The sequence below is a fragment of the Equus asinus genome, chromosome 27 (assembly GCF_041296235.1).
Source record: "Equus asinus isolate D_3611 breed Donkey chromosome 27, EquAss-T2T_v2, whole genome shotgun sequence".
Classification (NCBI taxonomy): Eukaryota; Metazoa; Chordata; class Mammalia; order Perissodactyla; family Equidae; genus Equus; species Equus asinus.
The window spans coordinates 5,894,185-5,914,438 of record NC_091816.1 but is presented as its reverse complement, the minus strand read 5'-3'; the positions used below and the strand labels follow the sequence as shown (position 1 = coordinate 5,914,438).

Genomic DNA, 20,254 nt, shown 5'->3' with positions numbered 1-20,254 from the left:
TCTTGCATTTCCTTTGTTTCTTGTCCCATGTATTTCGGTCTGCCAATTGAGTTATGTAGTTTTTAAAGTTGAGTTTTTTAGTTTACTCCTTATTTATTATTTGTGTCTTTGTTCTGCTTTTTTGTTTAATGGTTAGCATGAGGTATGTACGCAAAATGTAGATAAGATAGTCTGTTTTATGAAGACCTTTTATTTCCTTAGACTAAACCGATTCAGTCCCCCACCTCTTCCCCTTCCCCTCCTGTGTTGTTTTTGTAATGTCTTATTCCATCTTATGTTGTGATTTTATAGTTAAAATGACAAGATTATCCTTGTTTTGGGGTTTACCTTCCCTTTATCTTTAATGTTATACTTGAGTATTTGCTAACCTCTGCTGATGTATAGCTACTATTTTCTGATTCTGCCTACCTGTTTATCTCCTTTCTCCAGGCTTTGTAACCCCTTTCTCCTTTTTTTTTTTTTTTTTTAGGTTCGAGGGCCTCCATAAGAATTTCTTGTAGAGGGGGTCTTGTGGCTACAAACTTCCTTAGCTTTTGTTTATTTGGGAAAGTTTTTATTTCTCTATCATTTCTGAAGGATATTTTTGCTGGATAGAGTTTTCTTGGCTGAAAATTTTTGTTCTTCAAAGATTTGAATATATAATTCCACTCTCTCCTAGGTTTGAAGATTTCTGCTGAGAAATCTGCTGAAAGCCAGATAGGGGTTCCTTTGTAGGTTATTTTCTTCTGCCTTGCTGCCTTTAATATTTTTTCTTGTTGACTTTTCCCAGTTTCATTGCTATATGCCTTGCAGTAAATCTTTTTACATTGATATAGTCAGGAGATCTGATAGCCTCTTTCATGGGATTTCCATTTTCTTCTGCAGGTTTGGGAAGTTCTCCACTGTTGTTTCTTTGAACAAGCTTTCTGCTCCATTCTCCTTTTCTTCTCCTTCTTGAATACCTATAATTCTTATGTTGCATTTCCTAATTGAGTAGGATATTTCTCAGAGATGTTCTTCATTTCTTTTTAGTCTTAGTCCTCTCTCCTTCTCTGTCTGGAAAATTTCAACGTGTCTCTCCTCGATTATGCTGATTCACTCCTCTATGATGTTCACTTGAGTGTTCAGGGAGTGCATCTTTTGTTTTATCTCATCCATTCTGTCTTTCATCTCCATTATTTCTGATTGGTTCTTCTTTATAGTTTCAATCTCTTTTGTGAACTAGCTCCTGAACTCATTGAATTGTTTCTCTGCATTCTCTTTTAATTCACTGAGTTTTTTGATGATAGCTATTTTGAATTCTCTGTCATTTACATTACATATTTCTGTGTCTTCAAGGCTGATTTCTGGGTACTTGTCATTTTCTCTCTTGTCTGGAGATATGATTTAATATCATTTTTGATACTGCTAGAGGGCATGGCCCTGTTCTTCTGCCTCCTGGTGTTATTGATTGTTGTTACTACCTATCATCACTGGGTGGGGGTCAAGAACTGCATATTCTGAGCCCTCTTCATTCCACCAGAATCCCAGGTGCTGGGCAGGTGGGGAAGGAGGGCTGCTTTTTCCTGTGTGCTCTTGTGGGCTTACTTGCTCTGCTTTTGCTATCTACTCTCCTGGGGTGTTGGCTTGATGAAGTCACTCCTGTGATAGCTTTTACCTCAGTAGGGGGCTTTCCCCAAGGCTGCGAGGGACCTCAAGGACCTTCGATGTTCCCCTGAAGGGGTGTCCCCTCCATCTTCCTTCCCTCTTGGAGGCTGTGGGCAGTCCCAAATCCCAGTCTTTTGGGGAGGGAATGAAGATTTCTCTTAACCCATTTCACCTCCTCTGAGGCAGGCTCCAGCCTCTCCACCCTCCGTCGTATGGCTGCATGGGCCTCTCAGATGTCTTTTGTGTTGTGTGGATGTTCTTTGTTGGAGGATGAGTGTCGTTTTCATTGTATCTTGGAGGGGAGAGATCACCAGGTGTGCTCACCCTGCCATGATGTTGGTGTCATTCTCTTTTAGTTTGTGATAGGTAGAACATTTCATAGTGTATCGTCACGGACACTGGAGAATAGTAGTCTGTTACATGCATATATTTCATATCTGGGAATGTTGACTCAAAAGTAAGTTTCATCTCCATATCGGAAGAAATGTACTGTGCTAATAGGGTAACCAATAGACAAAAATCATTTTTTAAGACTATTTTCTCTCACTATAAAGTTCAGAAACATATATTTGGACTTCAACTGATTTTGCAAACTCTTCAACTTTATAGAAGTATAATTTAACTTTATTATAATTTAACATTAACAGATAAGGAAGGATAGAGTTTAGCTTATTACCTCTGAATTGCTGATATATTTATAAAGATAAGGCAGCTTGCTCATTGCATAGGGACTGGTCATAGATAAAAGAACACTGGAGTTTAGAATCAGGAGCTTTTAGTTTTAGCCCTCCCTCTGGGTACCACCACTAGTTGAGTAGGTCCATCAACTCCATTTACTCTTCTATAAGTAAGGAATAAATGACTGTAAGATCTCCTTCCAGTGGAACAGTTTGTAATTTCTCCTGTTTTTGTTTTGAACTGGGCATTCTACCATTTGATTATATTTTGCCTTAGAATAGAATTAATTTATGCTTGCTTTGTTTTTCTCCTTTTCTTCACTTTTTTAGCTCAGGGACTGTGTTTTCCACTTTACTGTGTCTCTGGTCGTATCTTCATTAGTACCGCACACATAGATACTTTTGATCATAATAAATGTCATTCATGCTCCCTGATAAATAGTTGGAGAAGTGGAAGCATTGTTTGCACATATGGCAGTAAACAAAACAGACACAAATCCATGCTTCATGGAGCTTCCATTCTAGTGGGGGAGGGGAGACAATAACCAAATAACATAGATGAATAATGTAGACACTTAAGATGATAATAAGTACTCTGGAGAAAATTAAAGCAAGAAGGGGGATAGAGAGTGCTGGAAGTAGGGGTAATGGTGGGTAGGTGGGTTTGTGTTTTTTAATAGGCCAGCCTGAGAAGGTCTTACTGAGAATGTGACCTTGAGTAAGGACCAAAAGGAGGGTGAATGAGCAATCGAGGCAGATATTTTGGGAAAGAATATAGCATCATGATACAATTCTCAGAATTCTTCTCAGAGGAGATAACAGTGATGTTTGTACATCCTATGATTGGCCAAGAGCAGAAAGAATGGAAAGGCACATGCCAAAACTGTGGTGATAGATGGAGCTCGGTATTTTTGATGCCTCAGTAGGGACTGAGGTGAATCACACAGAGTTCTCAGGTTTCCACTCAGGATGTGGAAGTAGAATGCTGGGATCTAGAACTTGCTCTAGGCCTTAGGAGTCAGACGATGTGCCCTAGAAGAGGAGATCACGCTATTTCTTGGCAAAATGTTAACTTAAAGTCCAGAAACAGTAGGGAAAATAAGAGGACACTTCTGATGATATTGTATGTTGTCGAGTCCCTCCATGACTTCCTGTTTTATTAAAGAGTTAAGGCAAAATTGCATTTCCTGGTTTTAGTGATCACAATAACTGCTTCTGGCTAATGAAGTGGTGAGTTGCTGGGGAAGTTGTTTCAGAGTTGTTTGAAGTAGAGAAGAGGATCCAGTGGGCTTGAGGATGTGTAAGGGCAAGTTAGCTTATCTCAATTCATTGACTCGAGATGCCATCAGTTTAAGGCACGCTGTTATTTAACGTACCACTAATTATGAAAGAGACAGAGTGCTACCAGTTAGAGTGCTGTGCCTCTGTACAGTGCATCCTGATTTCAGAGATGTTCCGGGGACGGGGGAGTGTGTTTGAGAATTGATGAGCTGTGGTAATCCATATGAAGATGTAAAATCATCAAAGTGCAGGAATTTTATTTTCAACTTTTGGATAACTAGAACTAGGGATAATCTCTTGAAACTAACAGATGCATTTCATTCAAACAAAAGGAGGAAGTACTTTATACTTGAAGTAATAAATGTGTGGACTTAATAAAAATAATCCCTGAAGTTATAGCTGAATTATAAATGATTTTCAGAAGAGTTTAGATAAACGAGCAGGTCATTTTCCACAATAGGTTATAAAAGTACGTAGAGATAATCAGAGTGTATTTTTTTTATTTAAGAGAAGATATAAGTTTCTTCCATAAAACAATTTCAGTCAATACCAAATTATTTTAATTCAGGATGGAACTTCCTGTCCCCTAAAAGTACCTGTTTTGAAAAGTAATTTATAAGATGATATTTTATTGTTCTTTTCTTCTTCTTTGTGCATTTAGGTATCTTATGTCATTCAAGCTGAAGGAAAAGAACATATTATTCACTTGGAAAGGAACAAGTAAGAAATTTAATTTGCTTTGGCTTTTCAGTAATGTTTTTTTCCAATAGTGTGTTGGTTTCCTTTCTTAGGTATTGTTTAGTAGATTGATTAAAAAGTGAGAATAATAAGAGTAGAAGTGTGGAAAAAGCCGTACTATTTCGCATTTCCATTGACATTCAAGCAAGGGAAAATAAATTTCAATTAAAGTAAGGGAAAGTTGTATTTTAGAAGAAAACTTTTTAATTGTGATCAGCCCAAGTAACAACTGAGCAGGGGTAAAGAAGTCTTAATAGTTGTATCAGTCTGGTAAGCTGCCATCACAAAATACCACAGACTTAAACAACGGAAATGTGTTTTCTCACAGTGCTGGAGACCAGAGTGCCAGCAGGGGTGGTGTGTGGTGAGGGCTGTCCGCTGGGCTGCAGATGGCCATCTCCTCACCGTGTGCTCGCTTGCCCTCTCCTTGGTGTGTGCACAGGGTGGGGGGTAGGGGGAGGAGCAAGCTCTCTCATGTCTCTTCTTATAAGGATCCTAATTCTGTTGTCTCAGGACCTCACATGTATGACCTCATTTAACCATAATTACTTCCTTAGTGGCCCCATCTCCTAATACAGCTACACTGGAGCTTAGGGCTTCCGCATATGAGTTTTGTGGGGAAGGGGGACACATTCAGTCCATAACAGTAGTCTCTCACCTCGCCCTTTTAATGCCATCTCCTAATTTTGACATGTTTTCACCTGATCCCACCCTGGTAATCTGTCTTTTTTGGCTGCCTTTTTGAAATGTCAGGCTTTCTGACTGTGCTGAGCCCCGCACTTTCCTGTGGCCTGTCCTGTTCCCTCTTTCCCTTTTCTTGTGTAGCAGAACTTCCAGTATCTTTAGTGAGAGAAAAAGAGCTCCCTAATAAACCCATTTACACTGAGGCGTGAATGATGGGACATGAAGTGTTGCTGTTTAAGGAGGTGCTGCTCGAAGTGCCCGTCGAGGAACCAGCAGCAGCAGCAGCTGGGAGTTTGTAGAAATGCACATTCTCAGGTCCAGCCCTAGAATGAATCGGAATTTTGGGAAGTGTCACAGCAATCTGTGTTTTAACAGGCTTTCCAGATGATTTTTATGCATCCTCAGATTTGAGTAACACTTTTTATCTTAGAAGAGGATGCTGAGCCAAAGGGTTTGAGTCACCCTGGCAGAATTTCAGGCAGCATGACAGACATTTTCAGACAGAGAGACTTTCTGAAGGCTTCTGCTGTATTTGGTGGAAGTTAACATTTATTAAATATTTTCTATGTTCCAGGCATCATACCAGGTACTTTTAAGTGTAGTATTTATTTAATTCCCACAAAACTCCTCAGGGATCCTGCTTGACTCCTATAGGGGTAATGATGTCAATATGTACAAAAATCTAGTAGGTCTAAATATTTTCTCCTACTCTTCCTTTCTACAAAGAGATGTAAGTTAATTAAAATTATTTCAACAAAATAATAGTTCCTTATGTTTGCATGGTTTTCAGCTTATAAAGCATTTTCTTAACCTTTATCTCATTTATCATATTGTCATAACAACTTCATTGTGGAGCAGTGTTTATTGTCCTCATTTTATGGATAAGAATACAAAGATTCAGGAAGGTTCATTGACTTGCTGAGCATCATGTAGTTTTCAAATCTTCAAGCTGGGGCACAAATCCAAGTCACTTGACCTGAAGCCTAGTGATTTTTATATATGTACTCTGTCTGGTCTACATTCCTGTGCTTCTTGAATTGGTGGGAAGATGGTACTTTTCTAGGCATCTGTAAGACTCGTTAGGCCTTTCAATGTTTTTGAAAGGTGGTCATCAAAGCTAGTGATCACCAAGGAAAAAAATTTAGAGTAGATAGCCCAGAATAAACTGGCTCAGATACACTCTCCCTAGTAATGGGGAAAGTATGAAATTCAATAAGAGAGTGGCTGTATTTGAATAAATGCTTACTTTTCCTCCCATTGCCTTTAGGATAGTGTTCTTAACATTTTTTGGGTCTCAAATCTTTTGAGAATCTGATTCAAGCTATGAAACCCCCTTGTAGAGGAGTGTACATATCATTTAATTGGGGTGTCTGGCAGGGACTGGGGTTGTGGGAAAGAAGATAGCACACCTTTTCACTGCCTGTGCTTAACAAATTTAAAAATAAAATAGAAGGGTAAGTTAAATAGGTGGTCAGAACATCACTTTTATTATTGATAAAGGTTGGGTTGGAGGGTTAGCTTAGCATGAGAGCCTGGTGGACCTGCTGGTCTTGAACCCCAGTATAAGGCAGATTTAGCCATTTGTGTCAGTGCTACATGGTGGCAGGCCTGCTCTGGAGAAGCCTAGTGGAACTTGTGCTCTCACTGGCCAGGCATTGACTCCCAGAGAGGAAGAAGGGCAGAGCAGCGCCAAGCATCTGCAATTTATTCTTTTCAAATTCACCACTAGAGGGAGCACAGCGGGTGGATCTGTCAGGGAGAGTGAGAGAAGGGAGACTACCGTGACTGGACAAGATTGGATCATTGGAAGGACTCAAGACTCCACAGCTACGCCCAAGCTCACTCAGTAGACTTTAATAAAGGTAAAGGATACAGTACATCAGGAAAAGAAAGTGCAAGTAATCATCAGGGGGTTTGAAAACTCCCAGGCACCGCCCCCCAGGGGCCTTTCTCAGTTGCGCAGACATGCTTTGTCTTCAGGTTACAAACCACTGAGATATGTGTGAAGATATGAACCACTGAGATATTTTCAGGGGAGCTTAGGAGCCAAGGCGCGAGTTTACAGAAGGGGTCTTTTATAGTACGCTGGTCATATGGCTGAAGTCAGGCTGTGTGACTGATTAAACTGCATGCAAACCATCGATCTATCCATCTCTAAACAATGTAGACCGGCTGGTCCTGGAGGCCTCCTGGGGAGTGTAGAACTTGAAATGTCACGTTGTAAATCGCTAGCTAGCGCACTGCATTCCTGACTTGTCCGTAAGCGTTGGAGATAGGCGAAGAGCTGCTCCAGTTCTGCACGTGACAAAGATTCTTTGCTTGACCAAACTTTATCCAGGCTCATGAGCCTTATCATAGGCCCGTCTCTGTACTTCCTTGTAAAGTCCAGCTTTAGCAAGAACTTTGCTAAGTCAGTTTAGCAAGAATCCCCACCTTCGATATCTGATCCCTCTGGATATCTGATCAGCTTCCTCATCCTCCGCCGCCCCCCAGGCGATGTCTGATCCCCCTGGCCTGTCTCAGCAAGAATCTGTTAGGTTAGTTTAGCCAGAGGCTCCCTCACCCTGATGTTTCCTTTTAGTGATTTTCCATCCACAGACCCCGCCCTGCTCCTTGGCCGTAAATTCCCACCTGCCCATGCTGTATTTGGAGTTGAGCCTGCGCTCTCTCTCCCCCACTGTAAAATCCATTGCAGTGGTCCCTACACTCACCGCAATGGTCCTGAGTATAAAGTCTGCCTTACCATCTTTAACAAGGGTCATGGAATATTTGTTTTCTTCGCCAGTCATGGTGCCATGACTCAGGGTCAGATTCATTATTGGGCCCCTGCATCTCTCACCCAGGACCGTAAGTGTGCACCTTTGAAGGCTTTGTCTTTACCCCTGACTGACTGGGGATCCATTGCTGTGTCCGACTCTTAAACTGTTGTTCCGGACAAACGTCCGTTGAAGCTGGTAAGGAGGGGTCTTGATTCTTAAGATTTTGAGTGTATTCTCTGACATTGGGTTAGAGTCCCAGGCTTCTTTTGAAAGGTACCTCCCTGCACTGGAAGTCTCTTCTTCCTGGCTCTCTGTGAGGTCTCTCTGTTCTCTCTGTTGGATCCCGTTTCTCCCATAGGCACTTCTCAGTCAGCTGAAACCCTTTTCTCAAACTCCTGCAACGTTCTGCTGTGCCTGCTTCCTTTCTTGTTGGCATGGTTTTGCTGAGGATAATTTGGAACTTCGTTGGCCTCTTTGGGAAAATTAAGATCTCAAATGGACTCTTCTAGTACTTCTCCCTTCCCACTGCTTCTGCTGCTCCTTCCTCTTACCACCTTCCATGTTCCCTCTACTTCCCTGGAATCCTTTGATATGTCCTCCAGCAAACCCTTACTTCCTCCATCCCTCTGTCCGCCCCTGTTAGACTTCTCCCTTCCCACTTCAGCTCCTCATTTCCCCACAGTCACTTGAATTTTAGGTCCCCTGCCCTCCACTGGGGGCTCTCAGCGGCCTCAGATATCCCTGAAGGCAACTACCTGAGGCTGAAAAGAGAAAGAAGTCTCTTTGGAAGTAGAGCTGGATGACTTGTCCACTCACATGGGCTTTGGAAACGTCCAGACAGCAGATGGATGTCTCCTTAGCCCACAGCCTCCATAAGATTACGTCTGAGGGCAAAAGAAGATCTTAAAAGTCTCCTACACAAATATTGTTAGGTGGATAACCTCAACTTGTTTCATTTGCCGGAAACACAATTTGGACAAAAATACAGAGTGGAGGGGCAGCCCTGTGGCTTAGTGGTTAAGTTCACATGCTCCACTTCAGTGGCCTGGCATTTGCTGGTTCGGATCCCAGGCGTGGACCTACACACCGCTCATCAAGCCATGCTGTGGCGGCATCCTACATACAAAATAGAGGACAGGTGGCACACATGTTAGCTCAGGGCCAATCTTCCTCACCAAAAAACCCCCCAAAAGACAAAGTGGAGATAAACCAGTGAGATTGTAGTTACTATTTTACTGACTCATAGCTAACATTTTAGAATGGAAGCTGTAAGATCTCTATTTGTGTCTGTCTGCATACATGTATATGTATATGTCTCTATAGGAGTATGTTATATATGTGTGATAGTTTCCTACCTCTGGATGGTATTACCAGTTTACTTTCTGAAATCCCTTAAAGGAGTTCTGTTCAGATTGGCTTAGGGATAAATCAGCACTTATATAAATTGTTTTCCTAAAACTCTCAGAAATATAGAAACTAACCTAAGTGTTTTTTTTTTTTTTTTAAGCTCAAATGATCTGGGATAATCTTTGGTAAATAAAGCTAGTTTTTAAATTGTTGATAAAATTATTGATAAACTCTGACAACTTCAAAGTTGTCAGTATTAAATGTATAATGCAGATATATTTTTCTACCTATGTTTGCTAGTCAGACAAGCTTATGTTGTCTTTACTAGATGTTTAAGATTATGAACTATAAATCCAACCTCAGAACAAAATGTATCACAAAAAGAAATCGCTTGATGTGTGTCAGGCACAGCAGTTAAAAAAAAATGAGGGAAGAATCATTTGTATAACTTTTTAGGTTTTTTGCTCTGCGATTTTTTTTTTTGATACTTGCCCAATTTGTCAACAAGAAAAATCACTTAAGATGATGGATGGCTAGCTTTGTTTGATTAATGCCACATGAAATTTCATGAGTAATTCAAGCATAATTGTTAAGCACAAGTAAATTAAATATATGTAAATGAGATAAAAGTTTATGAACTTTTCAATGATAATTATATTTTATCATGTCTCTTTAAAAATTGTTTCAAAAGTCTTTTTCATAACTTGAAACCTTAAAGCTATAGTAAGTTAATGATAGATATTCATTTACTGTCTAGATCATTTCCAAAGAAAACATTGAAACATAAATTTAATTTTACTTACTTTTGGCATCTTGTTTTTATATGGTATAGAGAAGCTAAATATATTTGAGTCTGTTAATAAACATGAGGAATTGTACTATGAAAAAGACATATGTCTCTAGAAATTATGAAATTATATATTCATAAATTTGCTACAAAATGATGGTATGTGGCAGATGGTTTGCAGTTGCCTGCTTTCCTAATTTTCACTAAAAATCAGGGTTATGAATGGCTAAAAAAATATAATCAGTATATGTAAATGCAACTATTAGGAAAAAGGGTAAAGAAAATAAAACTCTGGATGCAAGGAAACATATGAAAGGTGTGTTAAGGGAAAAAGAGAGTAATTTGTCCTAAAGTAGAATGGCTAAAGTAGAATAAGAAGGAAAGAGTAGGACAAAAACTGAACGGATATAAGAAAATTTTTTTAGGTTTATGGAAAAGGAACCTTGGAATAGGAATTTTTCCTTATGTGGTCAAAGCTGGCTAAGATTGGATGGGTTTATTTGTAAGTTTTTTTTTTTTGTAATTTGCCTTCGTGTCAATAGTACACTGATGCAAAACTAGAGTTTGGTTTTATTTCTCTGTTAAAACAACAAAGTTTTACTTAGATTATTGGTTTTCTCTTAATAAGAAATTGTTAAAAAGGTTGTTTTTCTTTACTCTTTAATTAATCTACCTGGGAAAACAAGATTTTGTGTTTTAAAATAATTTCCTGTGCTTCATTTCATATTTATCAGGTCTTTGATTATTTAAGAAAACCAATATTCTCAATATTAAGAGAGCTAAGAATTTTTTACAACTGTGTAACTGTCTGTATTTGCCTTTGAAATCTTTTAATTGTGAGTTTCATCACAATTAAAAGGACCTGTAATCCTACTTAGTCAAGTGTTCAAGCCTTTTGACATTTTTGCAGTGTACCCAAATCAAATTCTAAGTGGGGTTTTTTTGACCTCAAACTAACTTTGTGATTTCCCAGAGGGCCCCTGGAAAAATCTCAAAGGATTTGTCTCTTTTTCTTTTTAAAAGATGGGCACCTGAGCTAACATCTGTTGCCAATCTTTTTTTTACTTATTCTCCCCAAAGCCCCCTAGTACCTAGTTGTGTATTTGAGTTGTAGGTCCTTCTGGCTCTGAATGCCTCAGCATGGCTTGATGAGCAGTGCCACATCTGTGCCCAGGATCTGAACCGGTGAAACCCCAGGCTGCCAAAGTGGAGTGGGTGAACTTAACCACTCAGCCACGGGCCGGCCCCAGTCTTTCTTCTTATAAAAAGAGAGATGTTGAACTAATTAGGCTTATTTAATATGTTAAGTTATGTGGCAAGCATTGTCAAATAGGAAGTGATGGTATACCTTAGGTTATATGTGTATGGATATATGTTACTAATATAGGTATTTCAGAAATTGTATGAACTTCATAGAAATGTGTCAATATCCTTATTGTCTGTTATTATCTTAAATTATTGTATATCACAGAAATAACCAAATTTCCTTGTCAATAGCATTATAGTGAATGCTCATCATATCTTTAACCATGACTATTAAGTTTTTTGTCATTCACAGTTATTATTTTACCCTGATTCTTTTCTGAAAGCGTTCATAATCAGCTACACGTGAGAATGGTCCATGATGGCATTATTTGAAAACTTTGAGACCATGCCACTGGACTGAGAGTTTCTAGAACTAGTGAAGAAGCTGATGGATTCATAAAACCGCTAACTCAAGATCAAGCAGAACAAGAGTTTAATTACATGGGACTGAATGAACTTATGAGGATGATTATAATTTTTTATGATTTGTTTGGAACATTTGGTTCTTCAATGTTTTATTTTCTAGATTTAAGGAAACCTTTTTCTTTTTTCTCTTAAGCTATGTATAGCTTATAGCAACTTGGTAAATTATACCTTTGTAAACATAATTGAGGCATTTATCTTTTCTCCCTACCTAAGCCCTCCAGACTTTGGAAACTCTTAGAAAGAGTATTCTTCTGGTCATGGCAATATAGTTATTTGCATAAGTTCAGTAAGAATCTGTTTTCCTTGTAACAGAACACAATTGGAAACCTTGCTTATATCACCAAGGCTTTGACTGGAAGGTCTTATTTGAGAATGAAGTGCATTGAATCAGATATGACCAGACAGCTTTAATGAACTAAAGCTGACGTTAAGGATCCAAGGTTTATAAAGCCCTCCTTGGAAAAGCCAGCCTGTACTTGGCTTTTACAGGGTTTCCTGCCTCACAGGTGAGTAAGGAAGGTCACTTCTAGCAGGTTCAGGAAGCTCAAGATATTTTGGGGACCTCAAAAAGAGAGGAATCCACCCAAATCTATAGGTCTTGCAGGCAGGATCTGGTGGCAAGTCGACATGGCTTCCCAGCCCTGAGAGGCTTTTAAAAGTCCAATCTGAGATTTCCTGTGAAATGTTCCAGAAAAGCAAACTCAAACAAGGGCCTCTGTGGTCAAACACTGTTTTTGCTGCACTTATGCAAATGATCAGGCCAGGTTTAATGAGACTAGACTTACTTTCCAAAAAATTAGTCTTACTTTGATTTTCTTTGGCAGAAATGGGAATGATTATAGAGAGAAATTTTTTTGTTTCAATGGAAAACTATAGCATACTCTTGCTGATTCTTTCTTGCACAATGGGAATGATTATAGAGAGAAATTTTTTTGTTTCAATGGAAAACTATAGCATACTCTTGCTGATTCTTTCTTGCACATTTTGCCAGTCCTTACCAAATCCTGAATTCTTCCAGTTTCCTCCAATATCTGGCTACAAGTCTCCAAATTAACGTTCTGATTTTTCTCCCTTCTGACTTGGAATCATTGAGAACTAAAATTGTGCTTTTGCCAAAGCTCTGCAAGCTGAAGCTAGACAACTTGATATAAACTTCAAAAAAAAAAAAAAATTACCATAACAGATCACCTATGGGCAGCCTTTGTGCCTCCTGCTGTATGGACCACTCGGAAAGTTCACCAGAACACCTGATGCCATCACCAGGGACATTCGAACTGCAAACTAGGAAAATTTGTCAGATGGCCAATGCCATCCTCACTCTACCCTCTAAAGATGCTTCAAGCTCAGGTCTAAAAGTCTTGACTGCTGCCCACTGGACTCTGAAACTGGGTTCCTAACTATTAGTCTTTGTTTTTCTTTTATTTTCATAGCAACTCCCCTCATTAAATGCTGGACTGCCAGCACCATCTAGCAAATATCCTCTACTGCCAAGTCCCAGTAGATGATTCAGCTGGTGCTTAATGAACAAAAGGCAACCAATTGAGAAAATGGACTTATATTGTTCAGAAGAAAGAAGAATGTCTCTTCTTTCCTTGAACAACAGGAGAGACTAACAAAGATTCTTTGCTTGACTAGACTTTAGTCAGACTGCTGGACCTTCTCCTAGGCCTATGGGTGCATTTCCTTGTAAAATCCAGTAAGAACCCTGCTAAATCGGTTTATCAGGAACCCCCCCCCCCCAACATCTGATCATTCTGGATGTCTGATCACCCTGGCCTGTCTTCAGCAAGAATGTGTTAGGTTGGTTTACCTAGAACCCCCCTCACTCCTGATGTTTTCTCTTAGTAATTTTCCATCCACAGACCCCACCCTGTTCCTTGGCTGTAAATTCCCACTTGTCCACCTGGTGTTTAGAGTTGAGCCTGATCTCTCTCCCCACTATAAAATCCCATTGCTGTGGTCCCTGTGCTATGGCGATGGTCCTGAGTAAAGTGTCATTGAACATTTTTTTCTTAAACAAAGATAACCCTATCTTTACACATGTGGTTTACATTACTCAGCTCCCTTAACATGCAAGGAATCGGCAGTAATTGTTTCTTCCAACAACTGACACAAATTTTGCCTCTGTAGTTGAGGTAAGGCAATGAGTGCTTCTTGTTTACATAGGACTTTTAGAAAAGAGTAAAAGCACTTATTTTTCTTCCAGAAATATGATTACAATATTACCTAATTTATACTATTCCTATGAGATGTATCAGAAAAATTTAAGGACATTACTTAAGTTTTTTGCAACCAGCACTTTCTGACATTTGGAACAAACGTGCAGCCTAACATTCTTTATGAGGAAGTAAAGCACACGACTTCTGATGCAAGTCCATTTATGAGCTTTTAGTGTTATGGTACCTCGTTCTTTTATAATAATTTAATTATTTTAAGTAATCTAATTCAGGTGAAATTTTTTATTCCTACTCATCTCTTGTAGGGATAATGCCTTATGAGTTGTGTCCCTAGTTGTACGTAAAAATTAAAAAAGGAAACCTCAACTAAAATTGAGTCAGGAAGGCCTGTAGAGGAGCTCTCATGCCCTGCCACTCCTCATCAATTACCCAAAACAGGAAGAGACAGACCTTGCATCTCCAACAGGAAGTGGGCTGCTACTTTGCTACTCCAGCAGGAGGAAGGAAGAATTTCTTTTCACCTGGCAACAAGCCCAGCCCGTGGAAAATGCTGCAGCTCAGCCAAAGAGGAGCTGTTGCCATCCTCAACTCTTGCTCCCCTCCAATGAACTTTCATTTAGAACAGCCCCACCCAACTCTCCCTCTTTCTCTATAAGTGAGCTTTCCTCTTTTGTTCTTTGGACTTACCTGCTGTTCACCATAGTTGGCATGCTCCGAATTGCAATTCCTTTGCTGTTCCTGAATAAACTCATTTTCCTGGTAAAATAACTGGCGATTGTATTTTAAAGTTCTCATTAAATGGTGTTAAAAAGTGGGATCTGAAGGAGGCAACCCTTGAGAGATGACGACCCCCGGAATCGAGCGGGTACCTGCATTGAGCCTCTTGCGCTCATCGCTTCCGTGACTCTCCTCTTGGATTCTGAGCTCCCCTCTCCTTGTGTTTCAAGCTCTGATTTTGTTCGGGATTGTGAAAGACTTTGTCCTTTCTGGTTCAGGGCCTCATCCTTATTGTCAAGGCTTTGTCCTTGGTGAATATATGGTTATTTTCCTTTTGGAAGCACGCTGAAACTTTTTTTTGAATCTGATCCTTTTGGGATCAGGCTAGCTAAGAATTTTCTTTTGCCCTTAGGAAAATTTGAGAAATGGGATCCCAGTCATCTAAGTGCTCTAAGGGCAGCCCGTCTTTAGGTGCCCTGGCTCATTTCATGTTTAAAAACGATGGTCCCTCCTCATGCACACTTTTAACTAAATGAACTGATTTAACCAAAAGTGATTCAGAACAGCAGTGGCTATTATGGGGGATTTTTGGTCTTCCCAAACTTGCTTTTCTCAGTACTAAATTAGAGAAAACCCATCACTCTGAAATTAAATAAACTGAATGGGATATCTATTTTAATAGCTACCTCAAGGCCTCCAAACATACTCGGGACTCTAAAATTGCCTCTCTGCAGAACACCAAAACTAAATTAACCGAGAGGAGAATTAACTAACTAATTAATTAACTAAAGGAGAACGAAATGGCTTCTAAATCTTCATGTTCCCCTCCTCTGGCTTCTTTGTCTTAGGCACCATCTTGTCGGTTTCTCCCTGCTCCTTCGTCGCTTGTGCCACTCCCAGCACCGTCTTCCTCTTTCCCTTCTGTGCTGCCCCACCTTCTCTAGACCCTCCACTTCCCCATTCTAATGCTCTTGCCAAACTTCCCATCTCTGAACCTCTCCCCGCTCCTCCTCTGAACCTATCAGAACCTGCCCCTTTAAAGTTAAGTCTTCTGAGGATCCAGATAAAGCCCACATTTCTTATGTTCCCTGGACTAAAGCTGAGTGGTGAACCATAGTTCAAGTCTCCCAAAGTAACTGAGGACCCCCATAAGTTTGCTGAAGAGTTTGACATAGTTTTTCAGACTTATCAACCTGGCTTCTCAGGTTTATATCAATTAGTCCACATGCTTGTTGGTGAAGGTCAGGCCCAGCATTGGATGAAACTTGCCTGATGGGAAAACCCTGAAAGGGATTTAGAAAAACAGACCCCTAACATTTGGCAAGATACTGGAACACTCACTAGAGAGCTTCCCCGAACGAGTACGGTAGCTTTCCTAAGCCTGTTGATTAGAACAGGATTCAGGCTTGTACAGAATTCAGGGTTTCACAGGTGAGTCTGTTCATGACTATTATGATCAGCTTCAGATCGCTTTTAGAGAGAGCTCTGGCCTCGCCATGGGTGTTAAATCCATTTGGGTAGCCTTTAATTGTATGGTTATTAATGGGCTGAACCAGGACCGTTCTCTTCTAGTAAGAAGGACCAGGATGGAATGGGAGACTGTGTCCACTCCAGATTTGGTCAGTCTGGCAAATTGGCTCTCTCATGCCCTAGATTACTCAGCTGAAAGGAGGACCACAAAAATCCTTAATTTTGAACTTCACCAAATGGAGATCCTCAGACAGAACCAGAAATTTTCCAGTCTTTGCTATTATTATGAAAATCCAGGGCATTTGAAGAGACACTGTCTCAAGTGTAAGCACTCCAGGGGTTTTCGACCCTCTAACCACCCTTCCCAGTGCCTTCCTAATCCCCAGTGATGAGGCTCCAAGTCTTTCCCCTTAATCACCTTGGGGAAACCACTCTCCAGATTGGGAATGAATCTTTTCCTGTGTTTATTAACTGGAGCCACGCTCTCAGTGCTCACCCCAGTGTTATTAAACAGCCCTGCCCCAGAATACTGAAATAGTTCAAACGGTGGGGTCTCAAACGAACCGCAAGGGGTCCCTGTCTCTAAACCCATTCTCTTTTATTTAGGCCCTTTGAGAAATACCTATCCTTTTCTTCTTTGTTCCTCTGCTCCTGTTCATTTATTGGGTGGAGATTTCTTAGAAAAATACCATGTTGGAATCTCTTTCTCTCAAAAGGGGGAAATAATTCTAGAATTTGACAGCAGCAATCAAAGTGGTCAACTAGGTGAATTAAATGACCCTTCAGCGTCTTTTATTTGCTCTGTCTCTGACAACATTAAAGCAAATTCCAAGGATATTAGTTATTTGTCCCTATTTGATCAGCTACCACCCTCTTTATGGGAAAATTCAAAACAGATGTTGGCAGAATCCACAGTGCACCGCCTGTTAAGGTCCCAAAAGATTTCTCAAAGACTTTTCCCAGAAGTAATCAATACTCTCTAAATAAAGAGGACCTCTAGGGCATCGAGCTGATAATAGAGGACTATGAGGCCACAGGCCTTCTTGTCCCCTGCACTAGTCCCTATAATACTCCTGTCTGCCTGTGCGAAAACCCAGTGGCGGAGGATGGAGGTTTGTCCAGGACCTGAGCAATAAACAACATTGTTACCATCCTTTGGCACCCTGTTGTTCCTAACCCCCATGTGCTGCTGACATCCAGTCCGACTGAAAGCACATTTTTCACTCTAATTAATTTATGCAGTGCATTCCGTAGTATTCCAGTTGGGAAGGCGGGAATCTTAGCTTTTTGCCTTCACTTGGGAAGAATGGCAACACACCTGGACAGTAATGCTGAAAGTCCTTCTTATTTCTCACAAATCCTGAAGGCTGATCTGGATGATATAAAGTTTCTTAGAGGCTCTACTTTGTTGCAATTTGTGGAGGATTTGCTTCTTTGCTCTCCCTCCTAGGCCTCCTCACAGGAAGACAGCATCCACCTGCTAAAGCTTTTAGTCTTAAAGGGACACGAAGTCACGGAGGAAAAATTGCACTTGTCCAAACCCAGTTTTGGTATTTAGGGCATCTGATATCAGAACGAGGGCTACACCTAGATCCAGATAGGCTTCGTGGTGGCCTGAGTTTCCCAAAACCCAAACTAAATGTCAGCTGTGAGGTTTTCTAGGTTAGTTGGCTATTTTCGAAATTGAATTCCAAATTTCTCTTTTGGCCAAACCTCTGTATGAGTTACCAAAGGACAATAACCCTGATCCAATTTTATGGGAGAACAGGATGATGTAGGCTTTAAAGACTTAAAGGAGATCTTAATGAAGCCCCCTACCCTTGGACATCCCGATTATCAGCTTCCCTTTTTCCTTTTTGTATATAAAAAGGAAGGGAATCCCCCTTGGGTGCTCACCCAAAAACACAAGGGGCCACCATTGACCTAGGGTGTTAGAGCCAGCACCTGGACCCTGTGGCACAAGGGTCCCCTCCTTACCTTAGGGCCATACTGCCACTGCCTTTTTGGTTAAGGTCACTGAGAAAATTGTTGTGGGATCTCCTTTAGCCATCTTTGTACCCCATGTAGTGGAAGCCCTCCTAACTTCTTACGACACTCAACATCTTCCAGCCGTGTCACCTCTTGGGAGATCTCTTACTAACTGCGCCTCACATAACTCCTTCTGGCTGCAATAACCTGAGCCCTGCTGCTCTTCCACCCTCCGTCTCTGACTAAGTCCCACACAGCTGCCTAACCCTGACGGATCACCTCCTGACCCCTCGTGATGATCTGCAGGGAACTCAGCTTCTCCTGGTTCACTGCTGGTTCTTATTTAAACGGTTTCAATGGCAAATGTCGTGCTGAATATGCGGTATAACACGTTTTGATGCAACTGAAGCAGTGCCTTTGCTTTTGGCTACTATGGCCCAGTGAGCTGAATTATATGCGCTTGCATGTGCCCACACCCTAGCCAAGGGCAGAACTGGCAATATTTATGCTGATAGTAGATATGCTTTTCAGTAGCTCGTGATTTTGGAATGTTGTGAAAGCAACATGGTTTCCTTCTATCGGAAATAAAATAAAAAATGTCCCCTATGTCCAGGACGCTTTACATTTTTTTTGTGTGTGTGAGAAAGATTGGGCTGTGAGCTAACAACATCCATTGCCAAACTTCTTTTTGCTTGAGGAAGATTGTCTCTGAGCTAACATCTGTGCCAGTCTTCTATTTTGTATGTGGGACACCACCACTATCACACAAGCATGGCTTGATGAGCGGTGTGTAGGTCTGTGCCCAGGATCTGAACCCACGAACCCTGGGCCAACAAAGTGGAATGTGTGAACTTAACCACTACACGACTGGGCCAGCCCCTGGATGCTTTTACCTTCTGCTTTAGCTATTATTAAGATCCCAGGACATTCTAAGCTTGACTTTATGGAAGCTAAAGGAAATCACCTTACTGACACTTCCACGAGGAATGCAGCCCTTACAGGAACCTCTGTCATGGTCCAAAGGGATATTTCCCCAAATAATAACTTAGAAAAACTGGCTAGAGAAGCCCAATAATTGACCTCAGTAAAGGAAAAAACAAGTCAACAATTGTTGATTTGACAAAAAGAAAGCTTTGGTTCAGGCCAAATTGCAGCCCAGTCCTATCGGAAGCTCGAAAGCTCTGACTGCAAACCGCTGTACATGCCTCGAGCTGTTGTTCTACTGATAAAATGGTGCCCTTTATGCACCAGTACTGGTGGGCAAATATTAATAAAGCCACCAGAAGTGCCTATACGTGACCGAAATACTATGCAAGAAAACCTGTGTTCACTGCTCCCGGACACTTTAAACTGCCCAATGGACTATTCAGGGGTTCGCGGATGGATTTCATACAGCTTCCCCCGTCTCATGGGGATAAATGTGTCTTGGTCGTGGTCTGTATGTTTTCTCACTGGACTCAAGCCTTCCCTTGTTGACACGCCTCTGCTATTTCTGTGGCTAAAGTTCTTTTAGTAAAGATTATCCCCACCTGGGGAGCCCGGCTGGAACTTGATAGTGACTGAGAACTCATTTCACCAGGTGCTTCGACAAGTCTGTGCTGTTTGGCCAATTCTGCAGCAGTTTCGCTGTGCTTATCATCCTCGGTCTCCTGGTCTGGTCAAACTTGCTAACGGTGTTATTGAGACTCATTTGGTGAAGTTTGTAGAAACCCTCCACATACCCTGGCTAAAACCCCTGCCACTGGTTCTTCTCAATCTTAGGTCCTTCGGGACTCAAAAACTTACCTTTTGAGATAATTACAGGACGTTCCATGCACTTGGCTCCTGCTGCTTTCGATTCACAGCTTTTTAAAGGGAGACACACTTCAACATCGTGAAGGCCTGATTGCTTCTGTTGACGATAACCACCCTTTAGCAGAGCAATCTCTTCACAGCGTGCTCCTGGAGACAAAAACCCACACACCACACTTTCAACCTGGAGATTTTGTCTGCCGAAAAAGACACCTCCCAAAGTAGCCACTCCCGCCGCTCTTTCAGGGCCCCTATCAGGCACTGCTCACTGACGCTTGTGCTGCCAAACTCCAGAGTTTGGCATTCAGACTCTGGATTCAGGTGTCGCACCTGGAGAAGGCAGCGCACCCTGGCTGGACCCACATACCATCCAGTTACCTGAAATGAAGATTTCTAGGAATTGAAGCTGACGGCATCCGAAGGAGACGGCTTTCCCACGATGAGCGGACCAGGCTTTTAACCCGTTTCTCACTGTTGCTTCTTACTTTATTTTCTCCCTGT

General features: G+C 41.1%; 1 protein-coding gene across 3 annotated transcripts in view; it reads left to right on the top strand.

Annotated features, from left to right (window-relative positions):
• ADAM9 (ADAM metallopeptidase domain 9) overlaps window positions 1–20,254 on the top strand; it is a 177,435-nt gene that overhangs the window by 21,850 nt on the left and 135,331 nt on the right. For all 3 annotated transcript variants that reach the window (XR_011498901.1, XM_070500114.1, XM_070500115.1), the window contains exon 3: window positions 4,246–4,304. Coding sequence is in view for 1 of the 3 variants with exons in the window: in XM_070500114.1 (XP_070356215.1) it covers window positions 4,246–4,304 (59 nt within the window). In the remaining 2 variants the exon portion in view is untranslated. The remainder of the gene's footprint in view (window positions 1–4,245; window positions 4,305–20,254) is intronic.